This window comes from Phoca vitulina, unplaced genomic scaffold (genome assembly GCF_004348235.1).
Source record: "Phoca vitulina isolate PV1807 unplaced genomic scaffold, GSC_HSeal_1.0 scaffold28, whole genome shotgun sequence".
In the NCBI taxonomy this organism is placed as follows: Eukaryota; Metazoa; Chordata; class Mammalia; order Carnivora; family Phocidae; genus Phoca; species Phoca vitulina.
In genome coordinates this window covers 6,865,783-6,885,867 of record NW_022589731.1, presented here as the reverse complement: position 1 = coordinate 6,885,867, position 20,085 = coordinate 6,865,783, and the positions used below count along the sequence as shown (strand labels likewise).

At 35.6% G+C, this 20,085-nt stretch overlaps 1 protein-coding gene across 1 annotated transcript; it reads right to left on the bottom strand.

Moving 5' to 3' along the window:
• Positions 1-17,467: 17,467 nt before the first annotated feature.
• Positions 17,468-18,772, bottom strand: LOC116644040 (calmodulin-1-like). Its single transcript, XM_032423266.1, has one exon. The coding sequence runs from the start codon at positions 18,625-18,627 to the stop codon at positions 18,178-18,180; it is 450 nt and encodes a 149-aa protein (XP_032279157.1). The 5' UTR covers positions 18,628-18,772; the 3' UTR covers positions 17,468-18,177.
• Between the last annotated feature and the right edge of the window lie 1,313 nt (positions 18,773-20,085).

The window sequence follows — 20,085 nt, the reverse complement described above, 5'->3', positions numbered from 1 at the left end:
TCTCTCAGAGTTAAGCCCCACTGGTTTCCAAAACTGGAGCTAAACCCTGCCAATTTTCATTTTTTTAAAAAAGGTTTATTTATTTTTGAAAGAGAGAGACAAGAGGGGCAGACGGGAGAAGGAAAGAGAATCTTAAGCAGACTCTGCACTGAGCCTGGAGCCCAACGTGGGGCTCTATCTCAAAACCTTGAGATTGTGACCTGATCCAAAATCAAGAGTCCACTGCTCAACCAACTGAGCCACCCAGGCATCCCAAACCCTGCCAGTTTTCAAAGCCAGACATTATGGGGACCTATATTCCTGGTGCAGTTCCCCAGGGCCATAGTCACATAATTTGGGGCTTGATCCCCTTTCAGGAAGCACCTTCATGCCTGTGATATCCCTCTTGCTTGTGGGTGCTGCTGCACTGGGGGTTTGGTTCCCTGCCATGTCTCTTCCCCCTCCTGCCCTTCTCAATGTGGTCTTTTTGCCTTTCATGTGGAAGATCTGGTCTGTCAGTCTCAGGTCATGTTCAGAGTGAGTTGTGTTACATGTAGATGCTGCTTCTGTGTCTGTGGGAGGTGAGCTCAGGATCCTCCTACTCTGCCACCTTCCTCTCTCTCCAAAATTCATTTTTAAAGTGCAGGCCAAGAGGCCAGGCCCTTTGTGTGCCAAGTCCTGTGGTCCATTATGTACTTTTATTTTAAATATTTCATTTATTTATTTTAGAGAGTGTGGGGAGGAGCAGAGGGAGAGGGAGAGAGAGAATCCTCAAGCAGACTCCCCGCTGAGTGCAGAGCCCAATGTGGGGCTTAATCCCAAGACCCTGATATCATGACCTGAGCCAAAACCAGGAATAAGCTGCTCAATTGACTGAACCACCCAGGTGCTCCAACATTATGTACTTTTAAATAAAACTTTGTTGCCTTAAAAAATGTTTTATCTGAGGAACTTTTAAAATAGTAATCTCTAGTGTATTTGAAATACTTTTTTTTTTTTCAAAAACTCAAACTTAATTTAGGGGCAGAACAATTTTTTTTTTCAATTAGTAAAAAAAAGGGAGACTGGCTTGTAAACCACAGATTTCTCCCGAGAACTAAATGAGTTGAAAGCTCAGCCTTCATTATAGGGCAAGGATCAATTTGTCTGAGCTAAACTGCATTGATTCCCTATACAAGTGCTTGTTTGAGTGGCTGACATTTGTTTGTGATGTAGGCCAAAGTCTGATGGTTAATTTTCTGATCAATTTGGGTTAAATGTCCAAAAAACAGGAAATAAACTGTTATCCTGCATTTATAATTTCTACCTCTACTGAGCATTTACGATGATTTGGGTACACTTGAGGCCATCCAAATCCTGTAGGAAGAGTGCAAAGATGGGCATAACATTGTCCTTTAGAGTTGGGGTTCTGGAGTTAGAATGCTTGGGTTGGAATCCCAGTTCTGCCACTTTACATAATTACTTTATTTGATCCTGCCCCCCCAAAACATAAACCAATGACTAGGGAATATTATTCCTATTTTCCAGATGCAGAAACTGAGGCTAAGAAAGTTTGTGTAATTGGTCAAATTTGCACAGTCTGCAAGGGATTAAACCTGTGTCTGAGTGTAAAGCTTAGCCCTTCAGCCATGATACTGTACAAGGATGATTGATAATTAGGTCTTTGTCTCTATCATCTATGTAAATGATTGCTTCATAAAATTATAACTCTGCCTAAAACTCTTTCCAGTAAGTAAAATTGAGAATTACCAAGATTCTTCCAAGGGAGTTTAATAAGCTATTGAATACTGAGTTTAAATAATTTTAATTTCTTAAAGGTGTAAAAAAACATATCAACAATTCTTTCAATTGTTATGTTTATTTTATCTACACATCAGCTGACATCCTCATGTATTTTTCTAATGATTTAAACTTAACATAAATAACACTATTGTTGTCTTTGCTGCTGTTTTATTATCTCCATAATCTCCCTGCATTTCCACTTTTACAGTTCTATAATATCCTTCAAATGCTCTAATTTTTTGCTGTACCAAGTTGGATGTGCACTGGTATAGATCTTATATAATTTGTTAAACCAGTTTTCTTAATATGTTTATTAACTTAACATTAATTTTTATCTCAATGAGAACTTGGCCATGCTTCCAGCTTTACACCAATATAAAAGTTTAATTCATTTTCAAATTATTCAGTGTCACACTCTGCTCTTTCAAATTAGATACCAGTTAATATTTTTTCTTGCTCGTTTATTTGAAATTGTCCTTTTTTTCATGTCAGAGCCTATGAAGGCATGTGTATTTCATTAATGATTATGAAACAAAGCAGTAGTGTTGAAAATTATGGCAGTTCAAACTTTGGCAAAGATGCAACGTGCTGGAGGTATTTTAACTTGAAAGTAATTTCAAGGTATGTATATATGCAAACAATGAATAATGGAACACTATATCAATTTTAAATGTCTGTAGCTACCTTCAGATAAAGATGCAGTATGATTTTAATAAATTTATGAATTGAGATAAATAAATCTTTTAAAGGTTCTTCCAACCTAGAGATTCAATACAATCACAATTTTAGGAACAAGAAAAATGGATAGATCTTAGTATGTTGGATAAAATTTTATAAGTTATTTGTCTCAGAGGTACAGGTCTGTGATTCAACAGTCTTACACAATTCACAGCGCTCACCATAGCACATATCCTCCCCAGTGTCTTTATATATTAAAAAAAAAAAAAAAAGAAAAGAAGATAGTAGGAAGGGAAAAGTGAAGGGGGGGGAATCGGAGGAGGAGATGAACCATGAGAGACTATGGACTCTGAGAAACAAACTGAGGGTTTTAGAGAGGAGGAGAGTGGGGGGATGTGTTAGCCTGGTGATGGGTATTAAGGAGGGCACGTATTGAATGCAGCACTGGGTGTTATATGCAAACAATGAATAATGGAACACTATATCAAAAACTAATGATGTAATGTATGGTGATTAACATAACATAATAAAATAAAATTAAAAAAAATTTTATAAGTTAGAACTATTGAGGGGAAAAAAGTTTATTGAAAAGTTTGGAAGTTTGTTTCATCTCTTGTCACTTACAAGTGGTGGGATTTTGGTCCCCATTTTATAGATGAGGTGACAAGGTTTAAAGTGGTTAAATGAACATCCAATATGGATTAAAGGGAGAACTTCAGGCCCATATGTGCAAAATCTTACCCTAAAAAGGAGGGGTTGAAAGTTGGAAGGATGGGAAGAGTGGTCTGAGTAGAGGACTGTGAGATAGATAGGACTGATATGTGGAGAGTTTTCCAGGAAATGTTAAGTATTTGGAGCTTCAACAATTGCACATTGGAAAGATCAATCTTGCCACTGTAAAATATATAGATTAGAAGGTGCAAAGGCTGGAGCCCATTTGGAAGGCTCTTGAAGTTGCCAAAGCAACATGATGGTGGTATGAACTTGGGAGTTGGTAAAGTGGAGAATAGATGATTTTGAGAGAGATTTTAGAAATAAAATGATAAAACTGATTTATGGCTGTATGGAGATGGTGGGGAATGCTGATGAAGAATGTGTTGAGCATGATTCCCAGGTATAGGAATACGGGGGTGAGGGGAGAGAGATGTCAACATTTGTTGAGATTGGTAACACTAGGAAGGAATTTGCACTACGGGGGTGAGGAGAGGGAGATGTCAACATTTGTTGAGATTGGTAACACTGGGAAGGAACCAAATTTTTAGAAAAAGATGGTCAGTTTGTTTTATGATATAATATTATGATTGCCTTTGAGACATCTGGAATAAGTATTAGATGTACAGACTTGGAATTCAGGGAAGTTATTTAGATGGAGATTTAAGTGAGAGAGGAAAAGTACTATTTATTGCAGTGATTCTCCACAAAACTTTACTCAATTTCAATCAAAGGCCTATGTTTATCCTCAACTCGATGTGTTTTAGACCATGTGTATCAGAATCACCTGGATAATAGTGCACTAAGAAAGATGCAAGATTGAGAGTCACATTGCTGAGGTTTAATTCCCATCTCTCTCATCTCCTGGTGTAACTTCCAGAATTTAGTCTTTCTATGTCTCAGGTTCCTCATCTGTAAAAATTGGATATAATAGTTAACTTTTGATGTTTCTGGGCAGGGAAAATTAGGTAATTCATGTAATACTCCCAAAACAGTGCTCAGCACATCTTAAATGCCCAATAAAGTTTAGCTAACATTATTAGCTGGGTGGGGGGGATTGTTAAAATGGAGCTAGGATTTACATGCTTACTAAGTTTGGGAATCATTGAGTTCCATGGTAGGTATCCATTTATCAACTGTATTGACTGTGACATTACTTGGAGATAAATAATGGATTTGAATTAGGTAGTTCTGGTTAGATCCCACAGAGGTGTGATCTGAGAGAATTTTTTTTTTTAAATACCCATTTCTGGATACTATCAGGCCTTTTAAGTTGTGGCATATGAATCAAGAGTCACAGGAACATGTATTTGAAAATAAACTTCCTACATACGTACTTAGTGATATGCTGACCCAGAACCTCATTTGTAAACAATTAAAGTACTTTATTTAGATGACCTCTTGAGATTCCTTTCACATTATAGGTGTCTTGATGGCTTAAAAAAAAAAAGTGTGTTTTCCCTTTTTAGAGTAAGTAATTTTTGCTGACAATTGGCTGCCCAAGGTCCTTTGCTTCTAAGTATGGCCATAGGTCTAGTTTTTGCCATTGAAATATGAGTGGAAGAAATAGAACTTCTAGGACAGAGTTGTGAAGAAGTAGCTATTCATATCCAATATTATATTTCGTGCCCTGCTGACTGGATGTAGAGGATGATGAAGCTCTAAGGGATACTGGAGGCAAAAGATGGAAGGAACCGGAGTCTTTGAACAACCATGTTCAGGAAGAATGTTTACCAATCTGAAATACCACATTAGGCTCTAGAAGGTTAAAAATTAAGTTTCTATTTCATTAAATTGTAAAAATAATGAGGCATATTAAAAAAAAAATTGTTACCCTCAACTTTGAACAGGATGCTTTTTTCTACCTCTAAATCTGTAATGGTTAAACTTTATGTGTCAACTTGGCTGGACTATTTATTATGCCCAGTTGTTTGGTCAAACATTCTAGATACTGCTATGCAGATATTTTATAGATGTCATTAACATCTACAATCAGTTTGCTTTAGGTAAGATGACCTTTGATAATCTGGATGGGCTTTACCCAAACAGCTGAAGGCCTGAAGAGCAAAACAGATTTTCTGGAGAAGGAATTCTGCCTCAGGACTGTAACACAGAATTCCTGCCAGAATTTCCAATCTGCTGGCCTGGCCTGTAAATTTCAGAGTAGTAAGGTCTCACAATATATGTATATGTATGTAAATGTATGTAGATGATAGATAGATGATAGATAGATAGATATCCTATTGGGTTGTGTATTAGCCAGGGTTCTCCAGAGACAGTCTATAGCTTCAGAAGATGTGGGATGAAATGTCTCTGTCATCATGAACATGGACCTATAGTTCATATACTGTATGTTGAGGATTGTGCTAAACTGAGGATAAAAAGAATAAAACTATCAATTTTTTGGTGCTTAGAGTATAACCTAATTATGAATAAATGTTAACATTTCAGTTGTTGGTTTTATATTTCATATGGCTCAAATATGTAGTCATTTTTAAATGTGCATTTTGTGGAGTCATTTGAATATTCCTTGGTACTTCTTAATATTGGTGACTTTATGCTTGGTATCATTCCTTTTGTTTTGTTTTAGAAGGGTTTTAGTAGTTACTTTTTCTTAACTTTCATTTGCTTTTTTTTTTTTTTAATTTGAGTATAGTTGATGTACAATGTTACATTAGTTTCAGGTGTACAACTTAGTGATTTGACAAGTTTATACATTATGCTATGTTCACCACAAGTGTAGCCAGCATCTGTCCCATTACATCACTATTACAAGATTATTGACAGTATTTCTTATGCTCTACTTTTTATTCCCATTATTTACTCATTCCATAACTGGAGGCCTGTATCCCCCACTCCCCTTCATCCATTTTGCCCAATCCCCAGGTCCCTTCCCCTCTGGCAACTCTCCATTTGTTCTCTGTATTTATAGTTCTGATTCTACTTCTTGTTTATTCATTTTCTTAAGGATTCCATTTTTGAGTGGAATCATGGTATTTCTCTTATCTCAGTCTGATTTATTTCACTTAGCATAATACTCTCTAGATCCATCCATGTTGTCTCAAATGGCATGATTTCATCCTTCTCTATGGCTGTGTAATATTCTGTAGTGTGTGTGTACCACATTTCTCTTATGCATTTATCTATTGATGGACACTTAGGTTGCTTTCATGTCTTGGCTATTGTGAATAGTGCTACAATAAACATAGGGGTACATATATCTTTTTGAGTTAATGTTTTCATTTTCTCTTGGTAAATACCCAATAGTGGAATTATTGGATCATATGGGTATTTGTATTTTTAATTTTTTGAGGAAATTCTATACTGTTTTCCATAGTGGCTGTACCAATTTACTTTCCTACTAACAGTGCATGAGGGTTCCTTTTTCTCCACATTTTCACCAACACTTGTTGTTTCTTGTCTTTTTGATTTTTAGTCATTCCAACAGGTATGAGGTCATACATCATTATAGTTTTAATTTGTATTTCCTTGATAATTAGTGATGTTGAGTATCTTTTTTCTGTTTTTTTTTTTTAAATTAGATTTTTATTTTAATTCTAGTATAGTTAACATACAGTGAGTGATGATGCGCATCTTTTCATGTGTCTGTTGCCCATATGTATATCTCCTTTGGATAAACATCTATTCAGATCCTCTGCCAATTTTTCTAAATTGGAGTATTTTTTGGGGGAGATGTTGAGCTGTATAAGTTCTTTATATTTTAGATATTAACTCCTTATTGGATATATCATGCCCAAATATCTTCTCCCATTCAGTAGGTCATCTTTTTGTTTTTTTGATTGTTTCCTTTGCTGTACAAAAGCTTTTGTTTAGCTTGCCTCAGGAGGTATATCTAGAAAAATGTTGGTATAGCCAATGTCATAGAAATTATTACCTGTGTTTTCTTCTAGGATTTTTATGGTTTCACATCTCACATTAAGTTCTTTAATCCATGTTAAGTTTATTTGTGTGTAGGGTGTAAAGAAGTGGTCCAGTTTCATTCTTTTACATGTAGTTGTCCAGTTTTCCTAGCAACATTTACTGAAAAAACTGTCTTTTCCCCATTGTATATTCTTGCTTCCTTTGTCATAGATTAATTGACCATATAATTGTGGGTTTATTTTGGTGCCATTTTTGCACCAGTACCATACTGTTTTGATTACTACAACTTTGTAATATATCTTGAAATCTGGAATTGTGATACCTCCAGCTTCATTCTTCTTTCTCAGGATTGCTTTGGTTATTCAGGGTCTTCTGTGTTCCATACAGATTTTAAGCTTATTTGTTCTAGTTTTGTGAAAAATAACGTTGGTATTTTGATAGGGATTACATTGAATATGTAGATTGCTTTGGGGAGTACGGACATTTTGACAATATTAATTCTTCCAATCCATGAGCATGGAATAGCTTTCTATTTGTCTTCAATTTCTTTCATCAGTGTTGTATAGTTTTCAGAGTACAGGTCTTTCACCTCTTTAAGTTTATTCATAGGTTTTTTTTTGTTTTTTTTTTTAATTTCTCCTTCTGAGACTTTGTTGTTAGTGTAGTTCTTCTTTGAAAAAGAGATGGATCTCTATTTTGTAGCTCCACATACAGTCAATTACTGGGTTTAATAAAATGCGGGGACGCCTGGGTGGCTCAGTCGGTTAAGCGTCTGCCTTCGGCTCAGGTCATGATCCCAGGGTGCTGGGATCGAGTCCCACATCAGGCTCCTTGCTCAGCGGGGAGCCTGCTTCTTCCTCTGCCTGCCTCTCTCCCTGCTTGTGCTCTGTCTCTCTCTGACAAATAAATAAATAAAATCTTAAAAAAAAATTATAAAATGCAATAATGTGCTTCTAAATCATTTAAAATAAAAAAATAGATAAATATAAACATAAATATTCATAAATTATTATTTAAGTGCATTAAATTTACATAGCAATGAAAGCTGAAATTTATGAAAGGCTATTTTCTGTTCATGCTAATGGGCTAAATTCCAATCATGTTTTATGGATGAGATCCCTGGACAAAGGGGCCTACGTTTCTTCATCTGAGAACACATGATTCCTATCTTCATGCAGACCTCACAGGATTAAATTACAAACTGGCATTACATTTTTCTTTCATTTATTTTCATGATCGTAAGGAGAAGGTTGATTTTAAGTTTTTCAAGTCAAGTGGAAGTTTATCATATTATTTAGCACAGCCAGTTTATTGGGCTACATTAATCCCTCAGGGAATAATTAATATCCATAATGTGCCCCCCTCAAACTGAGAATTAACCTCCAACCTCCAGTTCATAATAATCTGGCATCCTCATTTTTGCTTTTCCTGCTTTTCCTACCCTATTCTTGTGAACTTGACCAATAACTTGACTTTTCTGAAGATCAGTTTCTTCAACCACTAAAAAAATGGCTATAATGCCAATGTTCACAAAAATCCTGTAGTCATTAAATGGCATGATGGTCTTCCTGTATCTCTGCCATATCTGCTGCTTTTCTTGACACTATTACTTATTTCCAGGGAGGGCCAGCTATAGGTGTTTGTAGTCTTGTGAAGTGACCTTTATGGTGGGACGAGTACAGCCTCACACAAGAGGCTAAGAGCAAATTTAGGGAGTTGGAGTGTGGGACAGGGGATTAATGAAAAAAAAAATCATGTCAATGAACAAGTCCTATACAAGATAGCAACCAATGGGGAGAGTAATCATTATGTTAGTACTACTGAAAGTATGGCCCCCAGACCATAAGATGCACACCTCGGGTGATTGTTAAACATTGAGATTCCTTGTTCTCACTCAAGGCACCCTGAATCAGAACCTGGGGTGGGCTGGGGGTGGCTAGACTTGAAAACCAACTTTTATTTTATTTTTTTGATAAGCTCTGAGAGTGATCCTGTAGAACATAGAAATTTGAGAATCAATGGCCTAAGATTTATCTATCACTGTGGTACATTTGAAGATAATACAAATATGTGATATTTCAGCTGCTACCTGTCATGAATTTTTACTTTAGAAATAGTAATTAGATAATCTCCATTCCCAGCCCCCCTCACTTCTATACCCACAAGTGCACTTGGATAAGATGAACAGGGTTAGCTCTGGCTTCTCCCGCAAGACCTGGGATAGTAGAAAACTCAGCCTTGATACAAAAGCAAGTATTCCTAAAACCACTTTGAATCTTTTTGGCAAATAGGCCATTTCTTATAAACAAAATAGATAAACCTCAAAACCAAATATATTTTAGAAGCCTCAGGCTTCTGATTCTCTGATCTGTGGGCATCCTGCTTGAACATTGTTAATCAGTGCTACATTATTGACTTTTTTTTTTTTTTTTTTTTGCTTTGGATAAGAAACATACAGCAAAAGTGTCCATAAATTCAACTCGAACCCTTCAGAGTCAGGAGTAAAATCCTTTTGCAAACCAAAAAGTGAGAGTTGCTCTTTTTTTTTTTTTTGATGATGATTCTAGTATTATACTGAAGCTGAGGGAAAAGTCTCCATTTTCACATTGACTATGTGTTTTTTGTTGCTATGTGTTTACATACACAGCATCATATAAAAAACACACTCTTCCTATGTAGAATCTGATGTACTATTGTGGGAAAGCAAAAATTGTGGCAGAACTATCATGCTTGGTTCTGTAAAATAATGTCTGATGATATTCCTCACTAAACTTTTGCTTTTCTTTCTTTGCTTTGTCTTTTTTTTTCTTTTATTTCTTTGTGTTATTTTTTTTTCTTGATGAAGATAGGGATTTTTTTGTGCCATTTGGATACAGATTTAAAGCAATGGAGTTGCTGTTTCTGAAAAATAGATTGGATGCATAGGTTGGTTGACTCTTCGCCCTTTTTTTTTTTTTTTTAAATGTCTCTCTGATTCTGTAATCTATTGTTTTTAGAGAAGTTAATATGCATCAGGCCCTGGAGTAAATACTTAACATACATGTCCTTTTATTGCCCAACAGCCCAGTGGGGCATGTATATGTGAATATGGACATGCTGAATGAATTAATCAGTTACCCCAGCTAGAATAGCAAAAGTAAGTTCATTCATTAATTCATTTCCCAGACATTTATAGAGCACTTATTATATGCTATTATTTTAGGTACTGGGGATATAGTAGTGGACAAAACAGAAACAGTCTCTGTCTTCTCAGAGTCTATACCCTTGTGGGGAAGAAAAATAGCGTTTCAATAAAACAAGATAAATATAATAAAGGGCTGTGGAAAGAGTAACAGGATAAAGAGAGGGTGTAGAGTGGTCAAGGAAAGCCTTTCTGTGCACCTGACTTGTTGAATATGAATGAAGTAAGGGAGTAAACCATGGGGACATATAGAGAGTGAAATTTATCAACATGGCATAGAGTGTCCTATAGGAGCTGGCCCTGGCACCCTCTGAAGTCCCACACCCTTCCTCTGTCTCCTCAAGCTCCAACTCAGCTTGAACATCTCTTGTTCTGCAATGAGCTCTGTGCTTCCTATTTCAGGGTTTTCATTCATGTTCATCCCACTTTCTTCTGCTTGAATATCCCCCACCCAAATTCTTTAGGTTGCAATATTTTCCTATTGCTGGACATGCTTTCAAATATTTACCACAATTAGAACAATAGAAAAGATGGAAGTAGGACTCTTCTTCTGCATGGCAGGCTGGAAGAGCAATGGGTTGGGGGAGGGGGATGATGTGAGTTGCTAAGGGTCTACTACAGCTATTTGTAGATGTTATGTTCTAGTCAGTAATTGGTTACACATTTATACTGATCTTACTTTAGTGGAAGAAATGTAGTATTTGTTTTTGATGGTCTCTAAATCTAGAATCAAAGCACTGCCCTGTTATGTCAGACTATGTTTCACTCATTTCTGTGTTTGTGTGTTCTTGTGTTTTTGTTTGGTCAGGGTTGATTTATGAGAAAACATTTTTAAAATATCAGGGCTCTGCCCAGTTATGTGTAATTTCTCATAATCTGTATGGAACAATTGCTCTCTATTATTTATCTATTTATCAATTTATTTATTGGGGAGGGAAGGGCAGAGGGAGAGGGAAAGAGAGAATCTTAGGCATTCTCTTGAGAGAATCTTTACACAGCGTGGAGACTGATGTGGGGCTCGGTCTCATGACCCTGAGTTCATGACTTGAGCTAAAACCAAGAGTTAGATGTTTAACTTACTGAGCCACCCAGGTGCCCCTCACATTTAGTATTTAAAACTTGATTGAATCAGCTAACAATTTTGACTCTGTCACCTCTCAGATTGATATTTCTCTAGCTGAAGTTGTATTTTCACTCCTTCCCTCTGTACTAAATCTCTCTTGGTCTTGTGACTGGCATCTTGAGAGTATCTTTTTCAATCTGGTAAGCAGGAAAGAGCACTAGAGTGTAACTCAGGAGACAAGATCTCTGTTTCTTTATTCCCATCTTGCCATATAACTTTGGGAGAGATCCATATGTTTTTGAACCTCAAGTTCTTTATCTGAATAATGAGATAATAAACCTGATGTTTATTCAAATAATTCAAAGTTATTATTATGTTTCACTAGACTAATAATTGTGAAAGATGATTTCATTATTTTGTAGATTTGAGTGCCATTCCTTCTTAACTTTAATTCTTCTCTGTAGCTTTTTTATTATTGGTATCATTGTTAATATCATCACTAAAGTAATATGTGTATGTTAAAAACAAATCCAATATTACCAAAAGCTCCACAATGAAAAGTTCCCACTCCACTGAACCCCAGATATAATCTCATTAATCTCTTACCCCGGATATAACAAATTTTAATAATTTTCTTTTATTTTTGTATGTTTATTTCATGGTGTTTCAGTAATATTTTTCTAAATCTGTCTTGATTAATTCACTTTATTCATTCATTCTAATTATATTCTATAATTTTCCCCATATCCCTTTTTCAAAATGTCCCTTTTCTCTCTATATCAAACATAAAGAAACTGAGTCTGAAGAAATAGATATTTTCTTTCATTTCTAATTTCCAGGTGTCCTGTCCAGGAACAGCACTGCTCTGAGGCCAAAGGGCAGCCTGCTGCTCTCAGTAACTTTGGGTCCCTGAGAGAATGCTTTCATTTGGTTGTTTATCCTATTGTCGGGGAAAAAAAGGAAAAAAAAACCACAGAACATTTTGACAAAATATATCCCCAAATTATGAGAAACGTGCTGCCCTATTTAGTCACAGTTTAATGGTTTTTGAGCTCTAGTGAGTTTGAGTCTTCTTTGACTTAATTTTTTTTCCTTTATGTACCTTTACTTAACAATATTAACATGCATAATTGGACTTGAACTTTTGCAACTGTCATAATAAATGAAATGAAACACAAATTTCATTATCTTTCCTGTTGCCTCTGGGTTTGTTTTACAAACCAATTATTCACAAAATGAGGCATTTCACTTTTTGCTTTAGGGCTGTGGATAAAGATAGCATAAATCAATGCCTCATTCTCACCTGGAATTGCATAGGAAGAGGGTCCCTCAAGAGGATTAGAATTATTTTTTTGGGGAAAAAAGACATTTCTCACAAGGAGAAATGAAAGCATGGCTTAAGTTATGCAAGAAAAGATTCAGGGGGAATTTAATGATCAGTGTGGAGAAAGTAAGATATCCCTGTTTACTGAAGATTACAAAATAAATAAATAAATAAATATTTCACCTGGGTGAAGTAAAAAAAAAAAAATACTGAGGCACAGAATTTAATTCACAAGAGGAATGGTTAGCAAAAACAGCTCCATCAGATTAAAAGAATAATTTAAGATATATTAATTAAGGGATAAATTAGCTGGTGTAAATCTGTCCCTTCAGCTACCTGTTAAAAAACTGCTTTTGTAATAAGGATTTCATTTCTCTAGGATTTTATAAAGAATGTTGATAGAAAATTACAATGTTATGCACAAGAGGAAGCATATAATATGAAAATAATGCTCTTTCTTGACTAGTTTTTATTTTCAATATGCTTTGATATTTGTCACCCAATTTGAATTTCATGACAACTTCATGAAATAGGCAGATACAAGTGTCCATATAGTAGATGAGTAAAAACAGCTTCACAGAATGAATAGATTGTCCATGGTGAATCCGCAGCTAACCCTGGACTAGAATGACTTTTTTTTTTTTAATTTCTAATCTTTATGCTATTTTACAAGAAATAAAGCTCTAGATGAAGCTAGAAAAACAGCATCATATTTTTTTCATTCATCATCCTTTATCCTTCTTAAAATTGAAATCTCATTTCTCCAAGAAGTTCTTTATAAATTTCCTTATTTTGTCATTACATCTCCCGTAAATGATGAGAAGATTCTGGGTCACCTTATTTTCCTGTATTGATTATCTAGTTTTGTCTTTTCCTGTTCTTTCTTCTTCCTTCTTTCTTTCCTGTAGGTTGTGAGCACTACTAAAGCAGGAATGAGGGAGGCAATGTAACTTACGTATTTAGAGCTTGGACACATAATTCAATCAGATTTAGAATCAAATCGCATTCTGACACTTTACATGGATGACTTTCAATAACTTACATAAACACTAAACTTCATGTTCCTATAAAATAATACCTACCTATAACTGGCATTTGATTTTTAAAATTCCCCATCCATTACTCATTTCTGGTGAGGCTGCCAATCATGGGACTCCACTTTATGGCCTTAAGGTTAAATATATGACTTGGACTGGCCAATAAGGGAGCTTTATTCTCTTGGCTATGGTAATTGGTTAATAGATAGATACATGATCCAATCAATGTCAATCAAGACACTATCTTGAAACTTGCTTGAAAATGCAAGGGTGATTCTCCTTGATAATTATAAATATCCACTTTCTCTGCCATATGGAGGAATCCATTCTTAGCATGAGAGAACTGGTCAAAACATAGAGAAGTGGTTAAAGAAAAAGAGTAGGTGTTATGTATATAATGCCTGATCCATTTTCACCCACTCTTTCCAGTGCCTTGAAATGATAAAATCTCTTAATTACCTTTGTTATGATTTTATTTCACATAATTTAGTTGAATTCAGTTTTTGTTTTCACTTGAAGGATCCTGACTAAAGCATTATGTTGTGAAGTTGTGGTGGAAATTGAATGAAGTACCATGTAAAGTGCTATCCATAATGCCTGACACATGGTAGGCATGCAGTTGATGTTAGCTAAAAAGATAACTATAAAATTATTGATAAAGGTGATACACTTTTTTTGTTTTTATTTTTTAAAAACTTTCAGGACAACATCCTGTATGTGGGAGGTTCTCATTCATTGATGTTTGGATGACTTGCTTCCCTTTCTTTGTACAATGAGAGAAATATAATGAGAGAAATGATGAGCTAGAATGGAACTTTGGATCACTTGTATAAAATGTCTTTATATTTTGTCAAATATAACTATTTCTGATTACTTTAATTCATTCTTATGGTGGACAATTTAGTATATCAAAATCACAGGACACCATATTAATACAAAAAGGCAACTACTTCCCTACATAAGAGTAATGAACATTTGGAATTTGAAATAACATTTAAAACAATACTAAAAATAAAGTAGTACTTATATATAGAATTTTATTAGATTTATATCTAACAGAATCTTCATGCAGAAACTATAAAATTCTGATAAAGTTGATCTAAATAAATGGAAAGATATCTATGTTCAATATTGTTAAGATGGTAATTATTCCAAATTTAATCTACAGAGTTTACATAATGGCAATAAAAATTCCAGCATTCTATTTTGTAGATAAAAGCAAACTGATTCTAATGTTTATAGGAAAGACAAAAGACTTATAATAGCCAACACAATACTAGAAAATAAAAAGTTTGAGGACACTACCCAATTTCATGATTAATTTTAAAATGATAGAAATGAAAAAAAAAAAAAAAGCATATTAGGTGCAAAATAGACACACAATCAATGGGACAGAAAAGAAAACTCCAAAATAGAGCCACAGATAGAGTCCACTGATCTTTGACAAAAAGGCAAAGACAATTTCATGAAGAAAGAACCAGGTTTCTTTACAGAAATGTCTGAGTCTAGGATTGTGTCAGGATATATCCAAGATAAGGCTGGCACATCTTACAGTGCCAGAAGAAAATATATTATTCAAAAAGAAAAACAATGGATGGGAATATGTCAAAAGAACACAGAGCCAAATGTGAACAAGCTTCTAGAGTCCAAAGTTGGAAGAATTTGAACAATAAAACAAAGTTGTATGGATTATAACCCAAAATATGAAGTATTATCCATAATGAAATAATGAAATAATCCATGAAATTCATGAAATGAATGAATAATTGAAGGAGAATAGGCAAATAATAATGTGGCTAGTATGCATTGAGTACTTCAGCTTAAAATAGGCACAACGGTAGTGTGAATTAATTTAATTCTTATATAATCTTGAAATAATTTACTATAATAATTTTCAAGTGAATAACTGAGTTTTAGAAAAGTCAAGGAGCTAGAAAGATCAATATCATACAGTAATTTTCACATTTGACATTCAAAATAGGGTGCTTTTATCCTTAACCACCATTATTTCTTGTCTTCCTATTCATACAAAATAAGGTAAATAACTATAGTATACTCTGGGATTATCAGTAACAGATTCTGGGTGGTGGGTTTCAATTTTTACTCATTTTCACAAAATAAGTGGATGATTGGGTAAAATCCACGAGACCAATATTTTCTTGAATTTCTCCAACAAATCTATGGTTCTGTGGCATGGGTCAGTAGTTGAAAATCCATATTTTTATTGAAGAGCATGGTGTTCTGTAGGCTTAACTGGGCCCCACCTTATGTCTCAAATATGTATGGAAATGGATGCTCAGCCTGTTTCAGCTGTGGATCAATATTTGACCCAGTGTGTCTGATAATAATAATTTTTATTATGTTAATGATTTATTATTTTAATAATAATTTCTAGGAAAATCTGTCTTTTCTTATCAAAAATGGTTTTGTTAATATTATTGTGCTAACATGCCATTTATTAGAGTGTCAGTTATTCAGGAGAGAGGTTTTAAAAAAAACAGTATATTCTCTTCACTCTCTTCCAGATAGCTTCATAATTGGTATATTATTTTTACAGGTGTTGTAAAGAAAACTTCAGGATGCAAGCCAACAAAACACCAAAGAAGGTAATAAAAGTGGCTTTTTCATTGAGTATTCAATATATAAAAACAAATCTGTATCAACTACAGGTATGGCGACTAGAGTCAAGCATATTGTGCATGTATAAACTGCATGTCAATTTTTTGGGATAAAACTGGATCATTTTGCTTTTTGAGAGGTGAGGAAGGTCTTTGGAAATAAATTTAGTAATAGCCACAGATCAAATGTTCTTTTAATTTCATTTTCAGAAGATTCATATAATTAAATTCTCTTGCATTTTTATACTATCTCATGGTTTTGAAATTGACTATCATTCTGGGAAGAAAGTCTGACAGGTACCATTACCCTGAGAATCATGTTAAGGAAGATGAAGTTTGGAAAAGTAAAATGATTTATTATAATGTCATTCAGCTCTTCAATGGACAATGAATTCAGCCTTCTGACTCCCAATCTGATCTTCTATATATTATTCTGGTACCACAGAGTATTCTGGACACAGGATCTCTGATATAGTTGCAGATTAAAAATGTTCCACTTCTTTAGAGTATCATTTCCAACACCCAAGCCTGTAAGAATTCAAAAGATTGGTCTCATATGATTTTTTTTTTAATTTTTTAAATTCTTTTTGTATTTGGCTCCAACACACTTTGTTTTCATGAAAGGAAGCAAGGATAGTTTTCATTGGAAAATTCTTAATTTTAGAATTTGAGAGGGACCATAAAGGCCATGAAATTCAACAACCCATCCCAGCTAAAAATATTCTCTCCACCCTTCCTGGAAAATGCATTTTCTGATTTTGACACAAAGTTTCTAAAAAATGAGGTGATATATTTTCATTTTTGCAATTTCTGAGTTTAAGACATTGTGTTAAACGGAGTCAGTATCTGTTTCCCTCCACTTGTAATGAGTCTCAAGTTTGTCATGTGCATGAGCAGATCTGTTTGTCTGTTGCAGAATAGTTTATTTAATTGGTCTAATATTTCACGTTGACTCAGTGAAACTTCAGCTATTGATACTGCCATCTTATCTCTGCTAGATTTATTTTTTTTTAAGTTAATGGTCTTTTTTTATTGGAATAAAAAAAAAAGACTAGCACTTACAACTTGGAATGGACGTAAATTGTAATTTGATCAGTAATGTTGATGCTTGTGCTGAAGTCCACAGCCACAACCTACTCTGCTGGCTCCAAGTCATGGTTCAGGAGGTTTTAAAAACAGAGAGTCCCAAGATGCTCCCTTGGTAAAGGTTTTAAAAAAAAAAAAAATGTGTGTGAATGGTGATAGCCTGACACCCATTTCGCTCTAAGACAACACGGGACAACGCTAAACCAACACACACGGCATGCCACCAGGATGAGTGTCATGGTCACCATGGGTGGGGGCGCCCGGAAGTACGAGAGGGCCGTCCTGCTAAGTGGGGCTGCGTCTAGACAGTTTATCCTTCACCCATTTTTCTGCACAGCATCCTGAGGTAAACCAATTTTAAATGTTTTGTTTTCAGTAAACCAGCTATGACAATTTATACTAACAAATTGAACTAGAACCCATTTGAAGAAGTTTTAAATTTGTTTTTTTTTTTCATTTTTTTGTTTTTAATACAAATGCCTGACTGTGCTCAATTGTCAAGCTGCATGCATGAAAAACTGGCCAGCCCAAACAGTGTATTAATCATGAGCAAATGGAACTGCAAGGAGTCCATTAGGTGCTTCCTTATCATTAAGGTAGTACAAGTATTTATATCGTAAAACTGATGTGTAGCTTGATCTTTAGGGGACAGGACCACCAACCAATACATGCAGATTTTGTGTGTGTGGACAGAAGGTACTTTTGACATTCAGTTTTGCTATATAGAAACAGAATGAGTAAATGAACTTTTTTTTTTTTTTTTTTTTTTGCAAGAGCTAAGTAAAAGATTCAATTTGATTCTTCTAGAAGGGGGGAAAGGAGTTGAAAATAGGCCTTCATTTTGCAGTCATCATCTGTACGAATTCTTCATAGTTGACTTGCCCATCTCCATCAATATCTGCTTCTCTGATCATTTCATCTACTTCTTCATCTGTTAGTTCTTCTCCTAAGTTGGTCATGACATGACGTAGCTCCGCCGCGCTGATGTAACCGTTGCCATCCTTGTCAAAGACTCGGAATGCCTCGCGAATTTCTTCTTCACTGTCTGTATCTTTCATTTTTCTAGCCATCATAGTCAAAAATTCTGGGAAGTCGGTGGTGCCATTTCCGTCAGCATCCACCTCGTTGATCATATCCTGCAACTCGGCTTCTGTTGGGTTCTGACCCAGTGACCTCATGACACTTCCAAGTTCCTTTGTTGTGATGGTTCCATCGCCATCTTTGTCAAATAGGGAGAAAGCTTCCCTGAACTCAGCAATCTGTTCTTCGGTCAGCTGATCAGCCATGGTGCGAGCGAAGGGAAGAAGAGCAGAGGGAGCGAGGGTGGCTGCACCAGCGCAGGGGCCGTGACGGCAGGGGCGCCTCCGCTGCTGCTGCCGCTGCTACTGCTAAGGCGCCATGTGCGCTCGGCGCTGTCCCGCTGCCCGCGAGGCTCCCACCACCGCTGCCCTCTGCTAGATTTATTTTTAACTAAAAAATTACATTGATCCTGTAATCCATTACCACATGAAAAGTGTCCAGATTTCTCATCAGGCTGGTCATTTTCAGTTTTCACTAAAAATTCTTCAAGATGCCTCAAACCATAACTATTATCAAATGTTCTAATAGCCAAGAAGTAGTTGTGGTATTTATGGTGGGGAGGGATAAAACTTATTTAGGGGAACCACTTGGGGGAATGATTGTTAAGGGATTCATATTTCAGCATGTTCTTAGTTCTGTTTTGTACAATAGAAGGAAATGGTAAAATTGTGACAGATATAGAATGAGTGTAGGGAGAGTGGAAACTGTTCTTTCTCAAATAAAATTATTAAATACAAGATTTTAATCAGTAACGGCATTTATTGTAATGAGAAGGGACAAATTTCATGGTTAGTTAAGAACAATAAATTGAGATATTGTATTTAGGAAAAATTATATAGTTCATTAAACTTTTATGGGGAACCAGATGCAATAATATTGTAGGATAATTGCTTTCTTAGGGCCACAAGAGCTGAGCAGGAGTCCAACCACATATAACTGAGAAACAAGCTCACATTGAACTGTCTGTGCCCCCTTCTACCTCTCTAAGTGGCCTCCTGTCCCTGATGATGATATAAAGATTAAAATTGGGGCGCCTGGGTGGCTCAGTCATTAAGCGTCTACCTTCGGCTCAGGTCATGGTCCCAGGGTCCTGGGATCGAGCCCCACTCGGGCTCTCTGCTCCGCGGGAAGCGGGCTTCTCCCTCTCCCACTCCTCCTGCTTGTGTTCCCTCTCTCACTGTGTCTCTCTCTGTCAGATAAATAAAATCTTTAAAAATAAAATAAAATTATAAGAAATGACAAACCGTAATTACACAACCTGAAGACCATCTAGCTTCACAACCTGAAGACCAGCTAGCTTCACTTTTGGTTAAAGTTCAGGGAGGAAAGTGGGTATGTTTAATCAGTATGTGAAGATGAAATCAGAAGGGGAAAATTTTGGATTATGAAGAAAAGAGCTGTACTGAGCACATGGGCTAGGGACCTTCTAGAGTGTTGAAGATCTGTTGAAACCCCTGCCGACTTTAGTGCATAAAACAGTATTTCAGCCTGATGCCATTGCTGCATGGAAGGAAATTCATGAGGGAGCAACTGTTTTAATGGGAGGATCTGTGGCTAGAAAAGGGACCAATACAGGTGACTGACTATTTTTAGGGCTACTTTGTGTTTAAAAAAAATCTTTGAATTTAGATGCTGATATACAGCATCTAACTGTGCTGTAATTT

Excerpts from the sequence above, each read along its gene's own strand:
- LOC116644040 (XM_032423266.1), bottom strand. The coding sequence starts at position 18,627 with ATGGCTGATCAGCTGACCGAAGAACAGATTGCTGAGTTCAGGGAAGCT.